The following is a 23,755-nucleotide window of genomic DNA, read 5'->3' as shown; positions in this document are numbered from 1 at the left end:
ATCACAGTCTGTGGCAGCTGTGCATTACATTTCTCCTTTTTTTTTTTGTTTTTAGAAAATCACCTCCAAGCAGATTTCACAGCTGTCTTAACTCAGTACACACTTTTCAGAAGAGCTCTAGGTGCTCTCTGAGATAAGGAATAAGTCTATTTCATAGCTACAAGAGCAATATAAATTGCAGGAATGCAAACTAGCTCCCATAGAGTATCTGGCAAGGGCACTTCCCACAGGCCTCCAGCACCACTGACTCTTTCCAGAGTTCCTCAGCACTGGCTCAGCACTAGCAGCATCCTCAAATTCTTCTCTCTTACAGGCCTCTGACATTTTTCCAAATGGTAGACAGGTCTCTCAACAGGACAATCAAACTGAGACACTCATTCCCTATACTTGGCTTACAGCACTCCAAAATACACAAGGCTGTGCCAACATAGTGGGACAAAAGAAGAATTTCCAGCAGCAGCAAGTCAGAAATACTGTCAAAGGAATCTTAAACCAAAACACTTTCACTGCCAAGTGAAGTTACTCCTACTCCAAGGACGGAGTGAAACTTAAAACACTAAAATAATGTTTCAAAAAGGATTGCACTTGGCAACAAATTCATAAAGACATATGAATAATGAAAAGGTTTGGGTTGGAAGGCACCTCAAGATCATCTAGTTCCACCAGACCTCCAAGAGGTTTGGGGTTTGCTTTTTATTGTTTTTAATTTGGTGGTCTTTCATTATTTTGTGTGTGTTTGTTGCTGGGGTATTCTTTCAAGTACATCTTACAAATCCACTGATCCTGACATGTACTGTTCTAAATCTAAGTCCACCCAACGAGTATCATAATCTCATCTGACCTAGGAGAACAAGAAGTTATATCAGTCACCTCAGCTGCCATGGGTTTGAGCATCAAGAGATTTAACAAACTCAAAGGACATGAGAAAGGACAGTGTTTATACACTTGAAGGACAACCTAGACCTCACACTGGTGTGCATGCAAGAAGATGAAAAAGCCTTTACAGAAATAAAGCAATTTTTGATTCCACTTAGAACTGATACAGTCACCTGTATCTCCATTCAATATTTCTTGCTTTACAAACAGCAAAAAAAAGAAGTTACTCAGCCATACTGAGGAAAGAGCAGAATATATTAAGAGCATATTCCAGCTGAAAAGAACAACAGAAGTAAACAAAAATAAAACAAGAAAAAATTACAGGGATTAAATCCCTCAGGAAGAGAAGTTATATTTCAAAAAAACATTGGCTGCTATTACTGAGAAGGCTCTGCTAAAGCCAGTTCACCAAACCTGAGGGTCAGAAGTCAGCAAACCAATAACTAAAAATCTTTTACTACTAAAATAAGATTTCTCAGCCAAAAACTAAGGTGAGAACTTGACAGAGAGACATCTCCATAAAGTGCAACATAGCCCAACTGAGCCAGAGCTTAGGGTGAGGCAGGGAAACAGTGACAGAAACTGTCCTAAGTGATCCCTCATCTCTCTGAACTCCAAACGAGAAACTCAAGTGTTCCAGGGCTATTTTAAGCTTCTTTAATTAGCCACTGATAAGACACCTGGAAAGGGCCCAAGACAGAAAGCTGAACCAATTAAAAGGACTTGGAAAGAGAAGCCAGAATACAGTAGAGTAGCCAAGAAGTGAGCTGATCTCAGCCTGGAACAAGGAGCACTCACAAGGTGATGGCTTGGGAAGAGCTCCAGGAGCACTGTCCCCACATTGTAACACATGTGGCTTTTCTGTGGAGCTTCCAACCCACCCCAATCCAGAACAGGACTCTCAGACACCTCTACAGGCCAGAACAACCACACCCTTCTTCAGATGGAAGTGCTGATGTTTGAATCCTCCACTGGTGGGACACAGGTATCCACAGAAACTCTCCCTAAATCTCAAACACAGAAACACCTAATCCATTTTAGGAGAAATCACAAAAAAGGCTGGTCTGTTGGACAAGCATTTCTAGATTTGCTATGAACAATAAGCAGAGCAATCTGGTTTTAAATCCAAGAGTAACCACTAAAGAGTTCAGTAAGTTTTTTCTACTGCATCTGAATTACTGTGCAGTTTTTCTCTTGCAGTTCACAGTGTCAATATGATGACATAACTATGATGTAACACCCTGCTGGCATTACAGACTTTTAATCACCCTGACTGTACACACAAATCCATCCTTGGCTTCAGTCTATGCACAGACCTCAACATACTTAAACAAAATCTGTACTTCATGCTTGGAGAAGACTGCTGATAAATGTAGGTTATATTTTGCAAATACCTACCATTTGTGTTTTATGTATTTCAGTGACAGCTCAAGGGAAATAAACACTGAAAGCAAATTTAGTAACACCATGGACTAGCCTGGTTTTGTCTTGGGGTCTTATAGGTTTCCTAACCATTACTATAAAGTAGTGTTCAAAATGCAGACTGTCTGTTTAAACCACACCATTCTGAATGGGTGAGTCTGGGCTAATACTAGTCAGCTTGGGACCAAAAAAAAAAAAAAAAAAAAGACAGAATTTTTTGGCAGAATTCCACATACTCTGTGTCAGAGCAACAGACTGTGGAGTAGAGAAGGCCAGTACCCACAAATTTCAACACAGAAAATAGATACCACTCCCACACTACTCACTAATTGATAAACATGCTATTTCAGCTCAGTTGCTGCCTAATCTCTTCAAAGCAAGCTTTAGCTATGTGGCTCCAAGGCCTTCACAGAGACTTAGGATTTGAATTCAGTCAAAACTTTTTTCAGGTACTTATCTTTCAAAGTAACAACTGAAATGTGTCTTTGGGTACTCAAAGAGAATTTTTTATTTGCATTATTAACTCTTCTTCAGAACCAGACAATAATATAATAATATAATGATCTGTGCATCTGTTCAAAATGCTTGGCTAGCTCTGCAGAGATGGCAGGGAATTCAGCTGAGCAGCTAGACAGGAACATGAAGAATGCAAACTGCTCTGTCCAGTAGCACAGTTCCAGAGCCAACAACAAAGGGGTCAGCCAAAGCATGAAGAGAGGAGATTATGTGAAAATCCAGTTTTAAACTGAGGTGTCTAACAGCAGGAAGCCAATGCAACACTCTCCTTACAACTGCAGTACTATTCTTTATCTTAAGACCTGTACACAGATCAGCCAGACTGCAATAGCACGTTCATGCCACTTTAATGCAGCTATTCTGTTGTTTGTGGTGTTTTTAGAATTCAAGACACAATAAGACCTTGTGCCAGTACAACTACAAGATAAGAAAACAAAATCCAAGTACTCACGCTGTGAATAAAGCAGTATCTGAAACTCCAAAAGGGCACAGGTAAAGAGCTGAACCACATTTTCTACTCCAAGCAATTCAAAAACTTCTTTAACTGGAAAATCAAACAATGGCAGTTCACTGGTGCTTGGCCTCTGGCAGATAATTGGTCCATAAACACCTGAAAATTTCAACGACCTTCCTGCTGGAGGAAGAGGAACCTCATAGAGAATATTGTAGATGTAGCTTTCTAAAGGTAGTGGTGGTGGCTGAGGTGAAGTCACTGCTTGGTGAAGTTGTTCTAGAACTTTCTTACAAGCTTTCATGAAAGACATTGGCGTAATCAGACAAATGCACTTTGAGACATAGAGCGTGTCTCTGCTGATGTCATAGGAGTTAAATCGCTGTAGCTTTGAGACAGAGGTGCCATTGCAGTCCCCAGTGCTGCTGCAGCTCTCCTTGTCATTGCTGGGTGGAGTATGGAGAATGTCATATTCAGCATTGTGCATATGATACAATGTCTGCATTGCACTGCAGATCTGTTTGCTAGTGACTTCCTCAAAAAACGTGAGAGAAAATCCAAATGTCCGCGAGCCATCTTCACGAGTAATAATAAAAGAGTGGAACTGAGGTTCTCTGGAATCTGCTTGTGTCTTGAAAGCAAGCCCTTTAGGCATACACAGCTACAAAAAAGGGGGAGGGGAGACAACATCCATTAAAAAACGCTTTTCTCTCCCCCTGTCTGCAGAAGCATTGGTGAAAATGGGATTTAGAATCCACAGACTGCCATCGCATTTCACTTTAAATTCTATTAAGCGTTACATTTCTGCACAACACAGTGATATAGGTCTACATCAGAAAAACAAAAGGAATCTATCAAAAGGGCTGCATGCAACTTCTATTGAAAATCATAAATATTTTGTTACCAGCCTTGACATGGATAAAATAATAAAATTCAAGCCCACATAAAGGAAAATATTTTCCTGGTCACCAAGACTAGAAACCTGACAGAGAAAATATTCTATTCCATGGGAAAATCATGCACAAAAAAAAAAGATTCATTAATTGCAGGCTAATTTATTTCTCTACTAATTCTCTAAAATGCAACCAAAAAACCCCAAAAGCCATGAAGTGATACTGACCATTCCCACTGCATCCTGATCAAAAGGGTTCCATTCAACATTCTCAGGATAGCGAGCAAGAACTTTGGATTTAAATGTGCGTCTTAACGGAGTCTGCTCAAAGTTTTCCCCTGCAGATGAAAGAAAAATACAGAAGTAAATATTTCATTCCCTTTTTAAGCACAAACAAAAAAGCAGGACATCAGCAGGCAGATGCGAGGATAAGTGAATTAAGGACACACTCCTTCTAAGAGAAACAGAAAATGCAAGACAGTTCGTTAGCATATAGTCAGACTGCAGATATTAGCAAGGATTAGCTTTGCAACATTTCTGTGCCGTTAAGTATCTGTGCTTTTCCTTAAGTGTGGCAATCTTGAGATTGTGGTCATGACAGCAATTCTCTAAGCCACTCCTCAGATACTTCAGATTCTTGTTAAATCATAGCTAAAGCTTCAGTTTCAGTGCAAAGATGTTACTGAAGAAAAGCACAAACAGACAAAACGCAAAGATGATGCAACTTTTAGATAGACATACAAGTGACATCATGAGATTTCTTAATTTCATTTTTTAGACTCAGGAAAAAAGATAATCACCATCTACTGCAAGAAGTTAGCTGTGAAGGAAGAGTCTAGAAGGTTAGAAGATCAAGAACCACATGAAAGTCCGTGAAGATAGAGCATCAGATGAACAAAGTGTTTAGTTTTTTCCCCACACTTTTCCCTTTACCTTCTGTTGAAATGAAACGGCTGCCACCATCTCGGGTTTTAGAGGCCTGTATATACTGGCATAAAGCTATATAACAAATAAAAACAACACTGCATTATACATTTCATACTGTTGGCTGCAACAGTAAAAACCACACAAATATCCAGAATTAGCATGCACGACAGTCTACTCTCCTAATATGCTGTTTGCACATATACAACTTACACAAATTTCTCATTTTACTTATATATTTCTAGAAGGAGATGATCAGTATGCAAGAGAAGCTCAATGTTCCTGTACACACAACCAGAATACTGATGCAATAGGAATAAGCTGTTTGTGAAATTAAAGTTTCACATGCTAACTACAAAATATTCCCAAAGAGCAGATGATGAGACTGATCCCAAGGACAACACCATTTCAAGGCCTTTAGAACTGTATGAATTTAAGTGGCATGGTCCCACCTTCCACAGATGCTATCCATACACTAGATTGACTGAAAGCCTCCTGTAGAAGCCCTTAAATTTCCTCTAGAGCAGCTCATTGTGATAGCACAGAACTTTCTGCAGTAAATATTCAGAGTGTGAGCAGTTGCTTTAAAAAAACAAAAACGTACAACTGCGTATCTTAAAATAAGCTTAGCTACATTGCTAGAATGAAATTAGCTAAATGAGCATGCAGCTGTTGACAGCTGCACTAACAATCAGGCACAATTGCATGAAATCATACGCTCTAAATAAACAGAACTATTTCAGCAACACCTGCAAAAGAGAAAACACACTCCAACTCCTCTCTTGTTTTCTTACATGCAGCAATTACATGGCAATAGAAATTGATTTCAGAATTGGTTGGGTTTGTTTTGTACTTCTAGAGCAATATTTGAAGTTCAATTTCAAAGCCAAGATAGAATCTTTATTTGGCACAACACTTACTTCCACTAAGTAGCCACAGACAGAGATGGTTACAGCACTGTCTCTGTACAATACAGAACTTAACAAACACATTACACCAAACCAAACAGAATTTCCAGTGAATGCTTAACAAGTCCTTTGACAGCTGAGCAGACTGGTAACTGTGGATTTTCTTTAAGTCTTAGGTATTACCTCAGACAGGGAACTTACCCTGAATCAGGACCTAGGACAGGTCTTGCAATACCCAAAATACATCTTTTTGCTAATTCTCTAGGGTTTAGCACTCAAATTGAAGGAGGCATTGCTTTTATTATTTGTCTGAAAAAATCAACAGCTCAGCTAATTTTCATACAAAACCACATAACTACGTTATTTATTAATCAGTTCAACAATATAATTCAATAATATTGTTCAGAAAGAAAAAATGCATATTTGGGAAAATCTGACACACATAAAGAAACGAATAGTTAGGAAAGACCAGGATACAACTCCACTGAAATATAACCATCTTGAGAAAGAGTAGAGCCAAAGACAGAAAAGGTAACAGCATTTCCATAGCTAAAACAACAATAAAAGATGAAAACAAACATTTAAAGAAACTTCCAATCTCCCAGAAAGAAAAATGGACACAATGCCACATCTCTACTGACACAAACATACACTCAAGTGAAGTCAGTCCTCTGTAAAAAGCTTCTAAAAGTATGTCAGGAGATTTAACACACCTACTATCTTCTATATTTACATCTGTGCAGATGATGTAATGTCAACTTTTAGATAATTGAGGAAAAACCTCAGACATGTACTAAGCTGTTTTGTTCCCTGGCTGGTTTTTTGCTCTTTTTTTTTTTTATCTTCCACATATGTAGAGGAGAGAAAAAACATGAAGGGCAAAATTTTTCCTGAACTTGGACAACACACAGAGCTCATCTATGTGCAAGGCTGCACATGCTTTGAAATGAAAAAGATAAATCTGTGACTTGAAGACCTTTTCATTAAAATTATTAACACTGCAAAATACATGATGCTGCTGTTCCCTCATGATGAAAAACCCCCAAACACTATAAAACACTGAATGGATGTTTATCTATTTAAAGAAGCCCTGCACCATCTCCCAAGAGGCATTCTTGCCAACACACACTTAAATCTTTTAGAGCTGGAGTCTTTCTATAATTTAATGAAAGGACTAAAATTGATTTCTGGAAACCACTGAGTCCTGATTCAGACAGAAACAGAAGGCAACCCTCACATACCTTGCTGCCATCCATCAAGCACTCAGCTGCTGCACAGCCACTGCCAGAGTGCCCCTGCAGCATCCTTCTCTCCCTCCACACTGCCCTGCCGGAATGCTGGCTGCCAGCTCAGCAGGATGCTCCTTCCCTTCCACAGCAGCACAGGCTCCCATTTCCAGGCAGCTCTTTTGGGAGAGCCTTCACACCTCAATGCCACAAACCACTGGACCTTCAGCCTGGGCCATGCTGGCTTCCATGCTGATTTAAACAAAGCAGGAAATGTCAAGGGACACCTCACCAACATTGGAAAGTTCAGCCCAGGTGATCTGTGCAACTCCAGGACACTGGATATCCTGTTTTCTTGCCATTGCAAGCAATGGGAACCTGAGCACCAGTATTTCCATTCCCTTCTCTCCTCTCTAGTGATAGTCACTGGACAGCTATCAGGAGTGGGGAGGGGGAAAATGCACAAATAATATTTACTTACATCCAGAGGCAAAAAGCAATCAGCTCTAAATTTCTAAATTTACAATCAGCCTCAAAAACAGACACCCTGCTACAGGAAAACACCAACTGCAGCACATCTCCAGCAGCAAAAATAACTCAGAGATCTGTCTCTGTGAATTACAGACACAGAATTAAAAGGATATTCTGAGTTGGAAAGGGCCCACAAGGATCATTGAGTCCAACTCTTAAGTAAATGGCCATACAGGGATCACACCACAACCTTCATGTTATTAGCACCGCTCCCTAACCAAGTGAGCTAATCTTGGTTTCCTTCAGTTAGTTGATTAATTCAGGAATAACCGAAATGGTTTTTTATCAAAACAGTGAAGAGCAATTATAGCAAATGCAAGAGACCAACCCACCAGCAGAAATGGACAGTTGTATTCTACAATGAGAAAATGAAGGCATAAAAGGATATAAACTGATAAAAATATGATGCATGTCATAACTTTACATTGAGAGCAAGTCCCCACACTTAACAGTTATCAAAGGACTGCTATCCTCATATCATGCTTTTCACATGGTTTCTTTCCCTTAACAGAAGTAATGGCTAGAAAATACTTTCCTTATCCAAGTTACAGTAAAGAGGTCTTTAGAAATTATTTATCTATAAATAATTTCTTTGTTTTATACAAATTCCATGCAAAAGGGAAACTTTGGGGTTTTTTAATGAAACATGGTATTGCCTGCTGAAGACTAAAGAGGTCTTTCAATTTTTCTCACATAAACATTAACCACTCAGGTGTTTATTATATCAGAGGAAAAGCTCCACAAAAATCAAGATGCAAACTGTCCCACAGACTGCAAAGTTGCAATTACCTTGGACTTAGATCAGAATCAATGATCACACAGCTACAACTTAAGATTATTTTTCAGGAAACGTCAAATGACATACAAACTTCATAAAACACCCAGCAGTATTTCAGGAAGTTTCAGGCCAACATCAAACCTTCAAAACAGCAAGGATCCCATCGCATTTGGCAATGTAAATAATGTCATGGAAGCACAGAGAAATAGTATTTCACCAGTCAAAACACTAAGCCAGTTTAGTGCAGCCCTGACCTGGCACTGCATCCAGCAGGGGAATGACAGTATAACAGAGCATCTCAGAATTTCTTTGTCATAGGAAAAAACCACCCCCTGTAGCATCCCACTCAAAATAGGATCAGTGAAACAATAAGGATTAAAAAAAACAAATGGAGAATAAAGAAAGGGTTAACACAGATTAACATTTCACTAATCCAGTTCAGCCACACAAACAGCTTAATTAGCACATGGTGATCCCCCAAAACAGGAGGGAAGCAAAAAGCAAACAGCAGACACAGAGGCTGTGAAACTGGTGATCTGGAGAAAACACGGACTAGAGTTTTAACAGCTGCTAACTCCTGAAGCCAGCCCTCCTCCTGAGGCCCAGCTCACCACCTGCTGGCTCCTGCCATGCCAGGTAATAGACTGTTCAACACCAGCAACCATCACCTGGCTCTGTAATGCCCTTTGCATCCTCTCCCATTCTGCAGGCTTTATCAACCCTCCCCATTAAAGATGCTTTGCTTTACCTCTTTAGCTGTTTTTACCCTGACCTGTGAGTTCTCCCACTTCCACACTTCTGATTCTCTGGCCCATTGCACAGGAGGGGAGTGAGAGGCTGTGTGAGGCTGAGTTAAAACACACCACTGTGTAATTTAAGAAGACATGCATAAAAGACTTAAGTTATTAGAGTCAGACTGCTTATCAAAAGGGAAGTCACCAGCTAGACACAACCTCTGAGAAGTCTCCTTGGCTGAGGGATGTCCAAGACTGCAGACCTGGCCTGGCTTTTCCTGGGCAGGCAGAGCTCAGCTGAGAGCAGTCTCAGACTGTGGTGGGGAACACCTGGCACCAACCAGACTAAACCTCACATCAGAGGCAGGTAATCCTCCTGGTAACACCAGGTAACACCTGCCTCTCACATCTTTTCAGTGAACTGAACCTGATGGACTGAACTGTGTGCATAAAGCAAACTACAAACCTGCTCAGGATGACCAGAGAGTTGAAACACGTTGCATTTATTTGGAAGATCTAGCTCAAACCAGCCCCTTCTCACAGCTGTGTGAGAAGAGCCACCTAATACTATTTGCAATGTATGAAACCACGACGGGCTTTCAGTTCTAACTTCATTTACACCATCTGAAATTATGCTGGCCTACATATCTGTGATTTGGACTCTGTAATTACCAGCACATCAGAACAGCTAATGCATGCACTGTGAGTATCCTACGCTGAACTAACAAGTACACCTAATTTTATCAGTCCTTTCCTGAGTCACTAGCACTGAGCATTTGTAGTGTATGCTGGAAACCTCCCTGGCTCTCATTTCTATGCTGCTCCCTCTTCTTACCTGTGTTGCTGCTCCACCTGTGAGCAGTGGACAGGGGAGACTGTCTTGATGAGAATTAGGACTTACAAACTCATGGAGTTTCCAACCTATGCAGGACAGCACTGCTTTGGAAGTATCTGCATGAAGCTATCCATATCAATGGATATGACTTTTTTTATAAGATTATAACAAGGAAAAGAAAAGTTACAGAAACTAAAATTAAAATATTCAATTCAAACCTGCAAATGCCATCTACCAAGCCTTCCTCAGCTTTGAGTGGGAATAAAAAGCATGAATTCTGAAGGTCTAATTTTAGCTCTTTCCTGATTTACCCAGAGAAAAATATGATTCACCGCCTTCTGTACTCCTCTTCAGGAGAAGAAAAGGGGGGAAAAAGGGTCTTCCCAATGCAGTAATAAGAAAAATTCACCTACTTATGACCTTGCATAGATGTAACATGTTTCCACATGCATTGCTCACAAATTTCCAATGCAAATTTCCAAGAACACTTGTACATGATTCTAACAATTCAAATTTCCCTGCTGACTAGCTTGCTTCTTTGTAAAAATGTTTTTAACCCTGGATTTTTTTGTCTTCAATATCTCAATCATTCTTCTCTGTAAATCCCGCACTGCCACGAAAAGTTTCCATTTACATAATAGAACAGTGGCTTAAGTTGTCCTTAATGAGAAAGGGAAAACTTGTTTAAAAAAAGTTAAGGATATTTTGAAACAAAACCTTTTTAAAACTGAATCACGGCCTTTTGAACACACTGTCCATTCACTATTTGGCACTAATATTTAGAAACCAACTGAAGTGCTGCAACTCTAAAAATTATGCAAGACTAAGATCTGTACAGGAACTTCTCCCTGCATCCCAGCTAGAAAAGAAGTCTTTGAGCAGCTTTTAAGATGTAAGCCAGCTCAATTTTCCCTCTATGAGAGCAAGTCAGAAAAGGTTACCCTAGTTACCAGGAAAAGTGCCCCATTAACAAACCAAATGGTGGTGCAAGAGTAATTTTAAGGCATCATTAATACTGCCACCTTCATTTGTTCATCAGGTCCACTCATCTGCTCAAAATAATTACAGAACAAAGATCCAGAAAGCTTGACTGGTTCTGATTAAGTGGTTTGCTGCTTCCACTCTGCCAGGCTGCTTCTTCCTTTAAATTCCTGTGACACAGCCTGCTATTAATTCAATTCATTCTGTCTTGGTGTACATTTATTGTATACATGACATCTTCAAATAAAAAATTCTTAGCATGCAATTAAAACATTAACTTTATATTTTCCACATAAAAACACTTTCTGGAATCTTTTAGCATACAGAGGCTCTGTATCAATTTCTGCTGTCACTAAAATGAATGTCTTGAACTAAATATAAAACAGCTTCAACATGAAACAGTCATATTGCTGTAATTAACAAATGAATAAGAACAATGAGAATTTGTACCAGCAATAGAAACTATGAGCCATATACTTAGGACAGCTTTCCTGTATTACTCAGCATAGAGAACCCAGAGAAAATGGACTTAGCATTGAGAAGACCCTAGAAACCCTACAAGCATACCCTCTACCTCTGCACTTTCTGCACTACAGTTCAAAGAATCTGATAATGGTGGGAACCCTCCCAAATCCTGCAGGGTGGGGCACTGGAAACAAAGCTGATCACTACAATCAAAGAGTTTTCACAACTGAGGGCTGCCAGGCAAAAGTCAGACAAGAAGAGGATTTGAACAGCCCCTAAACTACAATCACCATTCACAGAGCAGCCTAATTCTATCCTGCTTCAAATTAAAAAATGCTACATAACACAAAGCCATACTTCAGTGAAAACACCTATCATAGATTATTTTCAAAATGTCCTCTCTCATTCTTGGGTTTTGGGTGAGAACTCCAGTGCAAAATCATGCCTGTCAAAGTGCCTAACACAAATTAAAATAAAAAGGTTTCCAAAGATACAATTTGCCTTAGTTCCAAAGGTACACCTAACACTTAGAATGAGGTTAATCCAAAACCAGCAGCTAATGTAATAACCAGCAATAGGATTCCCAGTTCAGCCAGCAAACATCCTCAGTACACAAAATAAGGCTACAGATACTACAGTAAATAATTATGTTTATCAAACATAAAATCACTTCAGCTCCAAAATTCATGGTCCAAGTCTAAATAAAAATAGTTGACTGGCAAAACAGATAGTGTGCACACACTTCTGGAATCCACACTCTAGAAGAGATGAAAGTATGGAGCAAATAAAGGCAATTTGGGGAGAGGGAGGCACTGGGGGAAAGAGATGCTATGTACACTGAGAGATTTGAGGACTTCTTGATTAGTCAGACTGACAGATGACAGCAGCTGGCCTGGTTACACTGTGAAAGCAAGTACAGGTGCACGAAGGGATGGAAAGACAGTCAAGCCAAAAAACAGTTTCTTAAAATTAAAGGCAAAAAGTTTGGTTAAAAATAAGTCGTCTTGTATTTTTTTGCCAACAAAAATGCTAATGTTATATTTTCAAGAGAAAACTGGGATAATCAAACAAGTAATTTAATTATACGGCCTGAATGATAATAGATGTGAAATGAGACAGCAATCTGTGGATTCAATCTAGCCTTTCCAAAACATACAAGAAACAAAAAACAAAACAAAAAAACCCTAGCCAAGCCTTCTGGAGAATATCACCATTCTGATTTTTCAGGACAACCTATTATAATATTAAAGAAAAATCCTTTCAATACATACACAGAGAGCTATTAATACAGTAAGCATTAACCATGGTTTACTTTTAAAACAGAAAAATTCTCTGATTCCTTCTTTAACAAATATTAAAGCATATATAACTGGAGGGAAAAAAGGACCTCTCTACAATGCAGGAAATAAACATTAAAAGTCTGGCAGACTAAGGTAAGAAATTCATTATACAAGAATTCTTGGAATAAAAACCACGATTCAAGAAAAGCTGCAGCTGCCAAATCTGTAAGCAAAGAGCCGCTCCATCAATAGACAAATGCTTTCAGATTATGACTTGCTTCCTTCCTTCCAGTTCCTCCTCCTTAAACAGAGCTGCACGTATTTCTCATTAGAGAGGACTCCCTTCTCCAGCAAACCTCTTGCTCGGATATACACAAAGAAGAATTCTTCCCTTTTATCCTGACACACACAAACCCTCTGTCCCACACTCCTTATCCCCCTTCCCCTGTTGGCAAGACCACCTGGCAAAGCACAGGCTGGAGTGGTGGTTAGACCACTTCATTTGCTCCTGGAATTGGGACTTGAACACTTTTTAAAGCAGGTTAAATTGTCCATGAGAAAAACCTTCAGGGTCACTTTCACTTCACTGCAGCACTGCTGGTGAAGAACTGGAATCAGGTGTTTCAGCCCCTGTCTGTAGCAGCCATCATCCCACTGGATTTGTAACACATCTACCACATCTGATTCTCACAGCTGGGACTTCTCTAAAACCTTCCTTAGAGAAGTTACTGTTCCACTTTTCCTGACAGAAAAGCAAAGGCAAAGCGACTTCACTGCCTGCCTTTCTAAAACAAAGGTGTGAATATGAGACACAAACGAACAGGTATGGATCTCTGTGTGCATGGAGTGTCATCCTTCCTCTGGGAAAGCTGAAGGACTTGTGTTAGAGGAAGTAGGGAAAAGAGAAAATAACCAGTCATAAAAGACTCTGATTTTTTTCCCCCCTGTTTGTCATCTAGGGAACCCATAGTTGCTTGTAACAATCCCTTATCCCAATCCAAGGAGAACATATACCTTTCAGCATTCAACTGATGATAAAATGCAGACTTTAAAAATGAGAGAGACAAAAAAAGAGAGTTAACTCTCATCTGTTGAGTGTAAAAGGTCCTGTTGTTTATCCATTTTCCTTTGCTTTCCAAAATTCAAGAATAGTAATGTTTCAAAAATTGTAACAATAAGAAACTCACGGTGAAGTGAAATAAATTTTAAAAAGAAGACATTTTGCTAACTGGATATTCAGTGTAAACTGTGCCTGATGCAAATAATCATTTATTCCTTTGATAGGTAAATTCTTCCAAGCCCTTCATGGTAAACACAATCTAGGAGTTAATAGATACCCATTCATCATTTAAGTTCCAGCATGCATCTAGTTGATAACAAAATATATTGCCACACACACTCGGGAATAGTTTCAAACACTGCAACAATGAATTTCAAGCAGCACAGAAAAACAGCTGAGGCCATCTGCATTCTGTGATTGTAAGGTCAGGAAACCAAAAGCTTTTGTTTTTATTGTTCTGGTGCTGTTTCAAGGAAGGCGGGAAGAGGTGGGACAAGGAAGTGGCAGGACAGGGCAGTGGCAGAAGAAACCATCAAAAATCTAAACCAGCTTTTAAAAAAATAAACAAGAAAAAGTCCTCAGCTTGCTGCTTTAAAAGCATCCTAAACATGTTTCTTTCCTATAGTTTTCCTTTTAGTACTCCTTTGTTCGTAGTACAGGAAGGCAGATGGACAATACAAAATACGATGTATTTTAATCAAGACTGTCCTGTCTAGCAGAAATTTTCAATGACATGGTCTTAAAACCAGAACTGTTTTACTAAACCACTCTTCTGTTCTAGCCCAAGTAAAAAGCCTTACAGAAAGATATTTAGGTCTGTTTCCAACTAAACAACAGAAGCAGGCCTGAGAATTTCAATGAAAGGCGTGTTCTCAGCCACGGGGGTCAGGGGACACACTATTTCCATTACACAACAGTTCTGGAATATGTGCAACAGAAGACACTAAGAAAGGAAAAGGGTGGTTTACCTTCAGAATAGAACACAATTCTTGTACATGCACTAGAAATACAAAACAGAAGTGGAGACAAGCATATTTTAAGCATATTTAATATAGAAATCAGCTGTTCTCCTCATGCCCCCCCTAAGACAGGCAGATCCAGTGGGACTCTTCAGGAAAGCATTCCAAACAACTCTTCCCAACAACCATGGTCTCCTTTCACAGTGACACATCCCATCCAGTTAAATGTCCCTACTTTTTGTGCTCCCACAGCCCCCTGGCTCTGAGGTTTGATGGAAACACATTTGTGTAACAGCATAAGGATCAAATCTTACTGAAGCACTTCTCCAGTCTTTCAGCCAAGTATTTTCAGGATATCACTGAGGTTTTGCATTGAAAAAGATAAAGAAAATATTTTAAAGAACACATGAAGTCTTTCAGCAGGTTTCAGTAACATAGAGAGGTCAGAAAAATACAGAAAGATCAGCAATACATTTCTGTATATTATAATCCTATATATATATATATTCTGTATAGTATATTCAGTGTATCAGTCATTTCTGTATACCAGTCCTGGCCAGTATGCTTCACTTTACTATCTAACCTTTGAAAACCTTTGCAGTAACCTGACTTAATAAGAACTGCTCCCCTTCTGAGTAAAACAAAAAAGTCCTGTAAAAAAGTCAAGTTGCTTGATAGGAGTGATTTCTAATGCCAGAAAATGAATCAGATGTGCTGACAGTTTGGACAACGGATATGACAAACTCCAAAGTAATCTCTGCCCTGGCTGTATCTTTCCTTAGCATCTCACCACCCGTGCCTGCTAAGCTCTCTCCCTTTTACATATAAGCCTATCAAGCTATCTAGCTCACCTTTCTTGTCCACAAGGCAAGATTCATGTTTGGTTAAAAACCCCCTCATGCTTTCAACATGAAAATCTGATTAGAACAAAAAGAACCAAGACCTGAAAACAGAAGCCTCAGGTCCAAATTAATCACTCATAACTGTGTGTCACCACTGTGGTCAAGGTCATAACAAAGACCTCAGCAAGGACAGGAAAGAGAGACCACAACACTTGGATTGGGTAGCATTGCCATGAAATTGCTGCCAAAATAATTCTGAGAAATTACTCAGATACTGGTAAACACAAATTTTTACCAGTCTTCAGCAAAACTTTTGAAGGAGTTACTTCACATTTCAATTTTAAAAGGAGTTTACTTGACATTTCCCAGAACCCACACACAAAAGAGACAGAAAGGGACATGACAGCCTTATGCTGGCATCAACCTTGTTGACTTTAGGGACTTATCTTTTCCCCAATGCAACTCTAATGCTCAGTAGGACATTGCTGGGCTTGGAGGCCAAAATTAGGAAACAACAATTGGCAAGAGAGATTGCTGAAAGTAGCAAGTTAAGAAGGAATAATAAGTATATACACAAATAGTAGAAAAGCTCCTAGAAGTTTATGTTTGTACTGCAAAAATATACTTTTCTAAACTCACCTAAAGCTATGTGAAAGAGTATCTGTTTCTGTAAAACCAAACTTTTTTCCTCACTCAGACACTGAAGTGTTCCTTTCTCTGAAAAGGTTCCTTTTGCCTGCCATTGTTATTTGTCTCTACATGGCTTACCCATAAAATAAAAGTTTCTTTCTCAAAATGCTTCAGTGTCCATATGTAAATGACTCAGTACAGATGTACACATGATTGTGTACATGTGTACATGATTGTGGCTGATAGCACAACCAGTAAAAAATCCAAAAAAATTTAAATCAAGTCAGTAGTCTACACTTCTACAGCAAAGTTTAAAACCAATGGGCTCCTGCCCATCAAACCATAAGTGAAGGAGCATTTTCCTAGAAAGGCTACGAAACATGCCTTGAGCAGAAACACTCCAAGTAAATTCTACATCATTCATCAGTTTGTGCTGGAATGCTTGATAATTTCTCTGTGCAATAATGTTTTAAGCCTCACAGGGACAGCATTCCAGCTCGCTGCAAGCTTGACTACAAACCACAAATCTGAAATGGTTGTCAAGAAATTGAGAGAGTAATTACTGCACAGCGTGCATCAGTAAGTAATTGCTTCTGACACTGTCACTTCATGTGCATCATTTCTGCCACATGAGCCCTGCAGGTTAGTGGGAATCCAAAAGATAAGTAGGAGAAGTCATTACCAAGAACACTCAAGTAGGACTTTCCTAAGTCAAAAGGCAAATAAAAAAATAGTTGTGGTGTTTTGCAACCTCAGAATCGGTAATTTGAAGAATAGAGAAAAATGTTATTATTTGCAAATGGCAGTGTTTCCCATACAATCCACTCAAGAGCTTTTTGTGTAGCCTCTCTCTTGCAAAATAAACTGCAAAAATTCCCAAAAACAACAGGAAAAAAACAAACTAACAACAAGAAAATCTCTAATGGACAAAAAGCCAAATGAACCCATCTTTGTATGTCCTGCCTTAGTTAGTTGAAATTCCTATGGCTTTTTTAAAAGGCTTAAAAAACAGAGTTGTAAACTTTAGCTCTGTAGACACTGTTTTAGCATCTTAAATTTATTCTCAAATCAAGAACTGGTAACCTTTCTCCTCCCCCAGGCATTGCCAAAGAGCCTTCCAAGTAAACCAAATTTATGACTGAATTCAGAAGGGTGGAAGACTGAAGAGTTTTGTGGGTTTTGAGGGGATTATTCTGTAAAGAACACAGCTCAATTGACCTAAAATACAAATATGATAATGACAAGACTGGCATTACAGAAACACCACCAATAAACTGTGGCTTCAAATGTAGTTCAGCAAAGTACAGCTGCTTCCCCCTTACATCAGCTCTGCCATTCTTTATTCTACATATCAGCTACCCTAGCACGTCTGCCTCAGTTCCCAAAGAGACAAAAGACCTTTTTGGCACTCAAACATGGCAAACAGCTCCAGCTTCTTGGGAAAAGATCGAGGGGGTAGGGAAGAGTGGAATAAGCTATTATCTGGATTAAAACCTTTCACATGTGCCTCTGTAAGCCCAGCCAAAAGTTGTTGCTATCTGCTGCCTGTCCAGAGCGACCTGCGTGGAACAAGGTGTGCTGAGAGCCTTGGGGCCACTGCAGGGGCCTCCCATACAGTGAACACCTTGTCAGCAGCCCCAAAGAAGCAAAGAACTGCAAAAGCTCCCTTTCAGCCCCACAATGAACCCCCAAGGGAAGAGGCACACCCTTGGGAACTGTGGGAAGCTTGCATGGATACCATCCACATGGACAAAGGGAGGAAGAGGGGGGAAAAAAAAAACAAAAACAAAACCCCATAATCACAGAACAACTCAGCCTTTAATAAAATCAAGCAATAGTTCCCACCAATGCAATTCACTTCTGCAGCAAGTGTTGGTACTACTACCACAGCAAAGAGAGAGTAATTTACTCACTTGCTCTTTACCCAAGGACAAAACAGTATTGCAGAAGGGATCCACTGCAAAAATCACAGCTGACTCCAACCCCAGATGTCTTAATTCTGAGACTAAATGCCTAAGAGAAGAAACTACAAAACAGGTCAAAAGTCAATCAGAAAATTTTATCTGCTGATTTAAATTAAGTTTGCTTTTCTTTTTTCTCCTCTTTCCCTTTAGCTATCCCTTACAAATACCTTTGCAGCAAAATAAAAGCCTGCAAGTATTTAAGTGTGTTGAACTTGGAAATGGACACAGGTACTGATAAGAGCCTTACTTCATGGACTACCAGAATGGAACCACTACACTAATTCCAAAACACTAAGCAATTTATTGGCTTACATATGTGCCAGTGCCTTCAATCATGTCATGATACACATATCTTTTTTTAAGTTTCTATCCACACAGAATTCCATTAAAACAACCTCTAACAACTATGAAGACAAGCTGTCATTTTAAATTTGAGGCCAACAAAATAGAAAAATAATGACACTTCAATTACAGACAGAGAAATGAGGTGAGACAACGTTTCTGTTTTCCTGGTGAGGAGAAACACTTTCTCTGATATGAGATTGTCAGAATAATTTTAAGTGGAGCTAGGTGAATACTATACACCAGGTATCTTCTTTTCACACACCAGCAGTAATCAAGTGGCTCCTGTGGCAGCAGAGATGCCTTACTCATAGCCAGTCATGTTATGCTACTTCATCTACATGCACAGAAATGTTGCCTCAACACCATTAAAAAGAAAATATAAAAAAAAGGGTTACGACAGAGGAAGAATCATTAAAATTGCATCACATCATCATATAAGAGAATGAAAGCAGATTTAATATGAACTCTGAAAAGGCTCATGAAGGGTCTCCACAGGAAAGATAGTTCCTGGATCAATGGGCCTCATCCAACACTGTCCTCATTCTCCTCTAAGAACAAAGCTCATGATCAGAGAATTCAAAGCACCATGATGAGGACTTGAGCAAAGGAACACAGGTCCACCTACTCAATAAAGTAATTTTTGGACCAAACCTTAAAAAAACAGCTCAAACTGGGAAGAAAGGAAGGGAAAAAAGTATGGGTGACAGACTAGTCATTGGTTTTACTCTTCTTTTTTTAAAAACAATCCTATCTATTATTAAATCATCAATCTTTTCTTCACATATCATAGGCCTTTTTTTTTTCTCTACGCTATTTCTCCTTTGTAACAGTGCTATTTCTGAAATAACTATTATCATCTTTTTGATATAACATCCAACACCAAGGTACGTTTAACAGAAGATATTAATTAGAACACGAGCTCCAGATATTTGGATCTGAGTTGTGTATTTTGTAAAAGCAGCCCCAAGACCACAATTTCACATGAGTGTAAGGCATGGCAAGTTGAAGCTTTGCTTTGCCACTCCATAATAAACAAACTCTGTTGACAAGTGATTGCTAAAAACTTAACACATCACAAGAAGAGGAAAACAAAATCCTTTTGTTCCATGCTCTTTTCCACTAAAATCCCAACAGTTCCATATAGTGCAAGGTTTACAACCATCATTCAGACCACATCTGATCAACTCAACAGATAAAAGACTCCAGCTGAGAGATGAGCCTCAACTTCATTCTCATTACATTTCCAGGGCACAGTCATACAGTCTAAATTAAGAAATCCTACCAATGTTACAGCATTACAATATGTTACATTACACACAGTAGATTTTTGGTGATGTATTTCATCACTTCCAAATCGTCAGCAATGTGCCCTTGCTCCAAAGAAGGCCAATGGTATCCTGGGGTGCACTAGTCAAAAACATTACCAGAAGGCTGAAGGAGGTGATCCTGCCCTGGAGGGGCCACAGCTGGAGCTGAGCCCAGTTCTGTACTCTTCAGCATGTCCATGGACATGGCAGAGTGCAGCAAGGAGCCACAAACGTGAGTAAGGGACAGGAGGAAAGGCTGAGAGAGCTGGGACTGTTTAGCCTGCAGAACAGAAAAGCTCAGGGGAGAATCTTACCAATGAATATAAATATCTAACAAAGTGCAAAGATGATGGAGATGGGCTGTATCCCATGCCAGGACCAGAGGTAACAGGCACAAATCAAAGTGCAAGAGGTTCCATCTGAACACACCTCTTCACTGTGAGGGTAACTGAGCACTGGCACAGGCTGCACAGGGATGTTGTGCAGTCCCCATTTTTGGTGACACCCAAAATCACCTGGATTGTCCTGTGTCCTAGACTGGCCCTGCTTCAGCAGCAGGGTTGGACCCGACAACTGCCAAAAGTCCCTTCCAACCTCAACCCTTCTGTGGTTTATTCTGAGAAGGAAATCTACCTGTGACCAACCTCAGCAGTGCAATGAAAAATTTCTGTCATCACTTCTGGCATATCAACACCATCTGGGCACATGGAAACACACCACAGCTCCTCTCTCACCCAGCTTAGCAGCTGACACTGGAGCTTAAGCTTCATCCAGTGTTGGGGTTTTTGTTTTGTTTCACTTCCACCTAGCAAATATTTTCCATGTCCTTTAACAGGTCACCCGGTGGGAATAAGAGTAAGAAATTATGTCCAGAATTGAATTTGGGGATAAAAAAGCCCTAGCAATTAGGAGTCCTAAATACAGGATTTCTCAGTGCATTAAGAGAAAATAAACATATATACATATTCTGTGCCTCTTCAATCAATCAGCCAACTTTTTCAGCAAAAAGCTTTACAGCTGTGCCATTCCGTAAGCTTCCTACATACAAAGAGAAAACGCCATCAGAGGTTTCAAACAAAGTAACCAGACCGAGCATCAAGCCCCGAGCTGCCCAGCGCGCAGAACACGCCGTGCGGAGCGCGGTGCGAGCGGCGAGCAGCCGAAGCAGGGCTCGGAGCGGCAGCGAGAACAAAGTGAGCGGCAGCAGCCCCACGCTGCGGCGGAGGGGCGGCGATGACATCATGCCGGGCTGATCCTGGCGCAGCACAGCCCGCAGGCACCGAGCGGGACCGAGCGGGACCGAGCCGGGAGCGCACCCCGCTCCCCACAATGCGCACTGCTCAGCCGATTGTCTCCACGGGGCGAGGATTCAGAACCAGAGGCAGGAGGGGGGGAAAAAACAGCGCACAATGACCCTTTCATTCAAACAAGAAAGGCTTGCAGGAAGTACAAAGTGTTTCCAAGCTTTATCCAAAAGCCATTGGAATCAACAGAGGCGCTCTCCATTTTTAGCAGTGGGCACTGGAGGAGGCTCTAACCCAAGACACAGTTTGAAAGCATTATCAGCCACACTGTCATGCATTATTAATAACACAACAAACTCAAGAAAACGCACACGAATCCCACCTAGCCCTTATGCTGTGACATTATCGGAAATTTCCCCCCACCTTCTCTCAAAATCTTTTCTCAAATCTGTCTCCCACGTAAAAATCTGTGTCCCCCACAAATACCAAAACCTCTTCTCCCCCCAGCCCCACACCTTGTCCCAAGTAACACCATTCCAGAACGGTGGTGGAACAGCAGAGACCAGGACACATCACACACTACAGTTACATACTACAGATGCAGTCCTTGACCAGGAAAGCAAATGCAGACAGAACATCATGCTCCAGCTTTCAGACCTGCACACTCTTGACAGAACATTTTTTAAAGGCACTGATGCCTTCCAGTTTACTATTAGATAGCTAGCCCAAAGTAAAACCACTGCTGGTTTTAAACTGAATTATGTAAGGAGAATTATTCATGTGCCTATGAAGAACAGGGAGTATTCCTGAGTGTGCCTCACACATTACACAAATAGGTTTACAGTAAATTAATAATAAAATGAACATCTTGTTAATTGCTTTTGATCTATAAACTTTGTTCATTTGTCTTTTATTTAAAAAAACCCTCACATATCTCTCAATGAAATTGCATTTCATTTTGTTCTCCTAGATTTCTTAAATTAAATTGATACTGTAATTTGCAGTGCTATTACAGAGCAGACTGTTATGCTGTAGTCTCAAACTGTAGCCTACAGTCACTTAAACATTAAACAAACATGAATTCTCTTAGGGTAAGATATGCTCAGCATGAGGGACAGATGAGAAATTTTGTCTGAAGCCACTAAATGAAAAAAGAGTTTCCATAAAAGCCAAAGTTTAGAAGAGCTAAATGCAAGAAGTCAGTTCTAATAACATGAATTCCACTCTATGAGGAACAAGCGTTTATTTAGTGAGAGATAGCTTGAATGCAATGATGTAAAAAAAGCCATGACACCTTATAAAAACAAACTACTTAAAAAAACGGAGGTTGGCGACGAGAGAATGTATTACTGGTCAAGTTCAGAGCTCAAATACACAAAATCAGTACTGATGTTAGGTCAGGTTTTCACCACCATCACATTCCTTCATCTTTCTGAACAGTTAAAGATGCTAAGCAACTCTCTGATTTAACTGAGGCCAGTACAATGAGACTAAAGCTGAAACGAAGTGCTGATAAAACACAGAACTGATTTTTAACCTTAAAAACACTGGTCTGACACAGTGGTGTGGTCTAGATTGATATGGTTTAGTTGAGTATTTGGTGTGAACATTCTAACAGCAGAACAATCACTTCCTAATCCGATTTCTTTTCGGATACTGCAGCAACAGAATTCTTATCCTACAGGGAAAAGGGAGCACTGAACACGCAAATGGTCCTCGCTGTCTCTCCCAAACCCGCTCCCTTAAGAGCGCCTGTGTGTCTCGAACGCCGGGCTGAAGTTGACACACGCACGGCGGCTCCGGAGCGAGCGCAGGACATCGCGCTGGGGCCCAGCCCGGCCGGAGCGCGGTGCCCAGCCGGTGTCACGGCGCTGTGCCAGCCTGCCCGGCCTTTCGGCGAGTTCGGGCACCTGCACCGACCCGCTCCGAGCCCGGCCGGGCACTCCCGCAGCGCCCGGGGCTCCCGGCGGGGCACGGCAGCGCTCGGGGCACGGCAGCGCCCGGGGTCCCGGCGGAGCGGGCGGGCAGCGCCCGGGGCACGGCAGCGCGGCCGGACCCGCCGCCCCCGCGCCCAGCGCCGCCGGCCACTCACCGGAGAGCTCGTCCGGCTCCAGCCCGGTCTCGGTGTCTAGCCCGCAGATGACGAAGTAGTCGGCGAAGCGGCCGGGTGCCGAGGAGCCGCCGCCGCCGCCGCTCATGCTGCAGGGCGAGGGGCGCGCGGGGCTCAGCGGGAGCGGGGCCGGGCGGCGCCGGCAGCGGGGCCGGGAGCTCCGGCTGCGCCCGCCGCCTCCATGGCGGCGCGGGGCGGGCGGCGCCGCGCGGCATTCTGGGAACGGCCCCCGCCGCTCTCGGGGGGGCTGCCCGGCCGCGCGCCGCAACGCCGCGCCTGCGCCCTGCGCGCGGGGTGACGTCATGCTGCTGTGGCGAGGGCTGCCTGAGGGAGGGGGCGGCCGTGGCGGGCGGGCACGGCCGTGACCCGGGAGTGCCCCGCTCCCGCCGCAGGCACAGGGTCAGCCAGCGGGGCAGGCTGGAACAGCCCACAGCGGGCCGTTTGGGCCGAGCTCCCTGCTCAAACAGCGTCATTG

General features: G+C 41.4%; 1 protein-coding gene across 2 annotated transcripts in view; it reads right to left on the bottom strand.

Annotated features, from left to right (window-relative positions):
- Window positions 1–23,499, bottom strand: part of DENND5A (DENN domain containing 5A) — a 63,399-nt gene extending 39,900 nt beyond the window's left edge. Inside the window, exons 1-4 of one of the 2 annotated variants that reach the window (XM_056492876.1) lie at window positions 23,263–23,499; window positions 5,091–5,156; window positions 4,386–4,495; window positions 3,266–3,926 (exon numbers count right to left, since the gene is read on the bottom strand). In XM_056492876.1, coding sequence (XP_056348851.1) covers window positions 3,266–3,926; window positions 4,386–4,495; window positions 5,091–5,156; window positions 23,263–23,368 — 943 coding nt within the window. In that variant the 5' untranslated portion in view covers window positions 23,369–23,499. The remainder of the gene's footprint in view (window positions 1–3,265; window positions 3,927–4,385; window positions 4,496–5,090; window positions 5,157–23,262) is intronic. The other variant, XM_056492877.1, reaches the window with a different exon arrangement.
- Between the last annotated feature and the right edge of the window lie 256 nt (window positions 23,500–23,755).

Source organism: Oenanthe melanoleuca, chromosome 5 (assembly GCF_029582105.1).
Source record: "Oenanthe melanoleuca isolate GR-GAL-2019-014 chromosome 5, OMel1.0, whole genome shotgun sequence".
Taxonomy (NCBI): domain Eukaryota; kingdom Metazoa; phylum Chordata; class Aves; order Passeriformes; family Muscicapidae; genus Oenanthe; species Oenanthe melanoleuca.
This window is presented reverse-complemented; position numbering and strand designations above follow the sequence as displayed.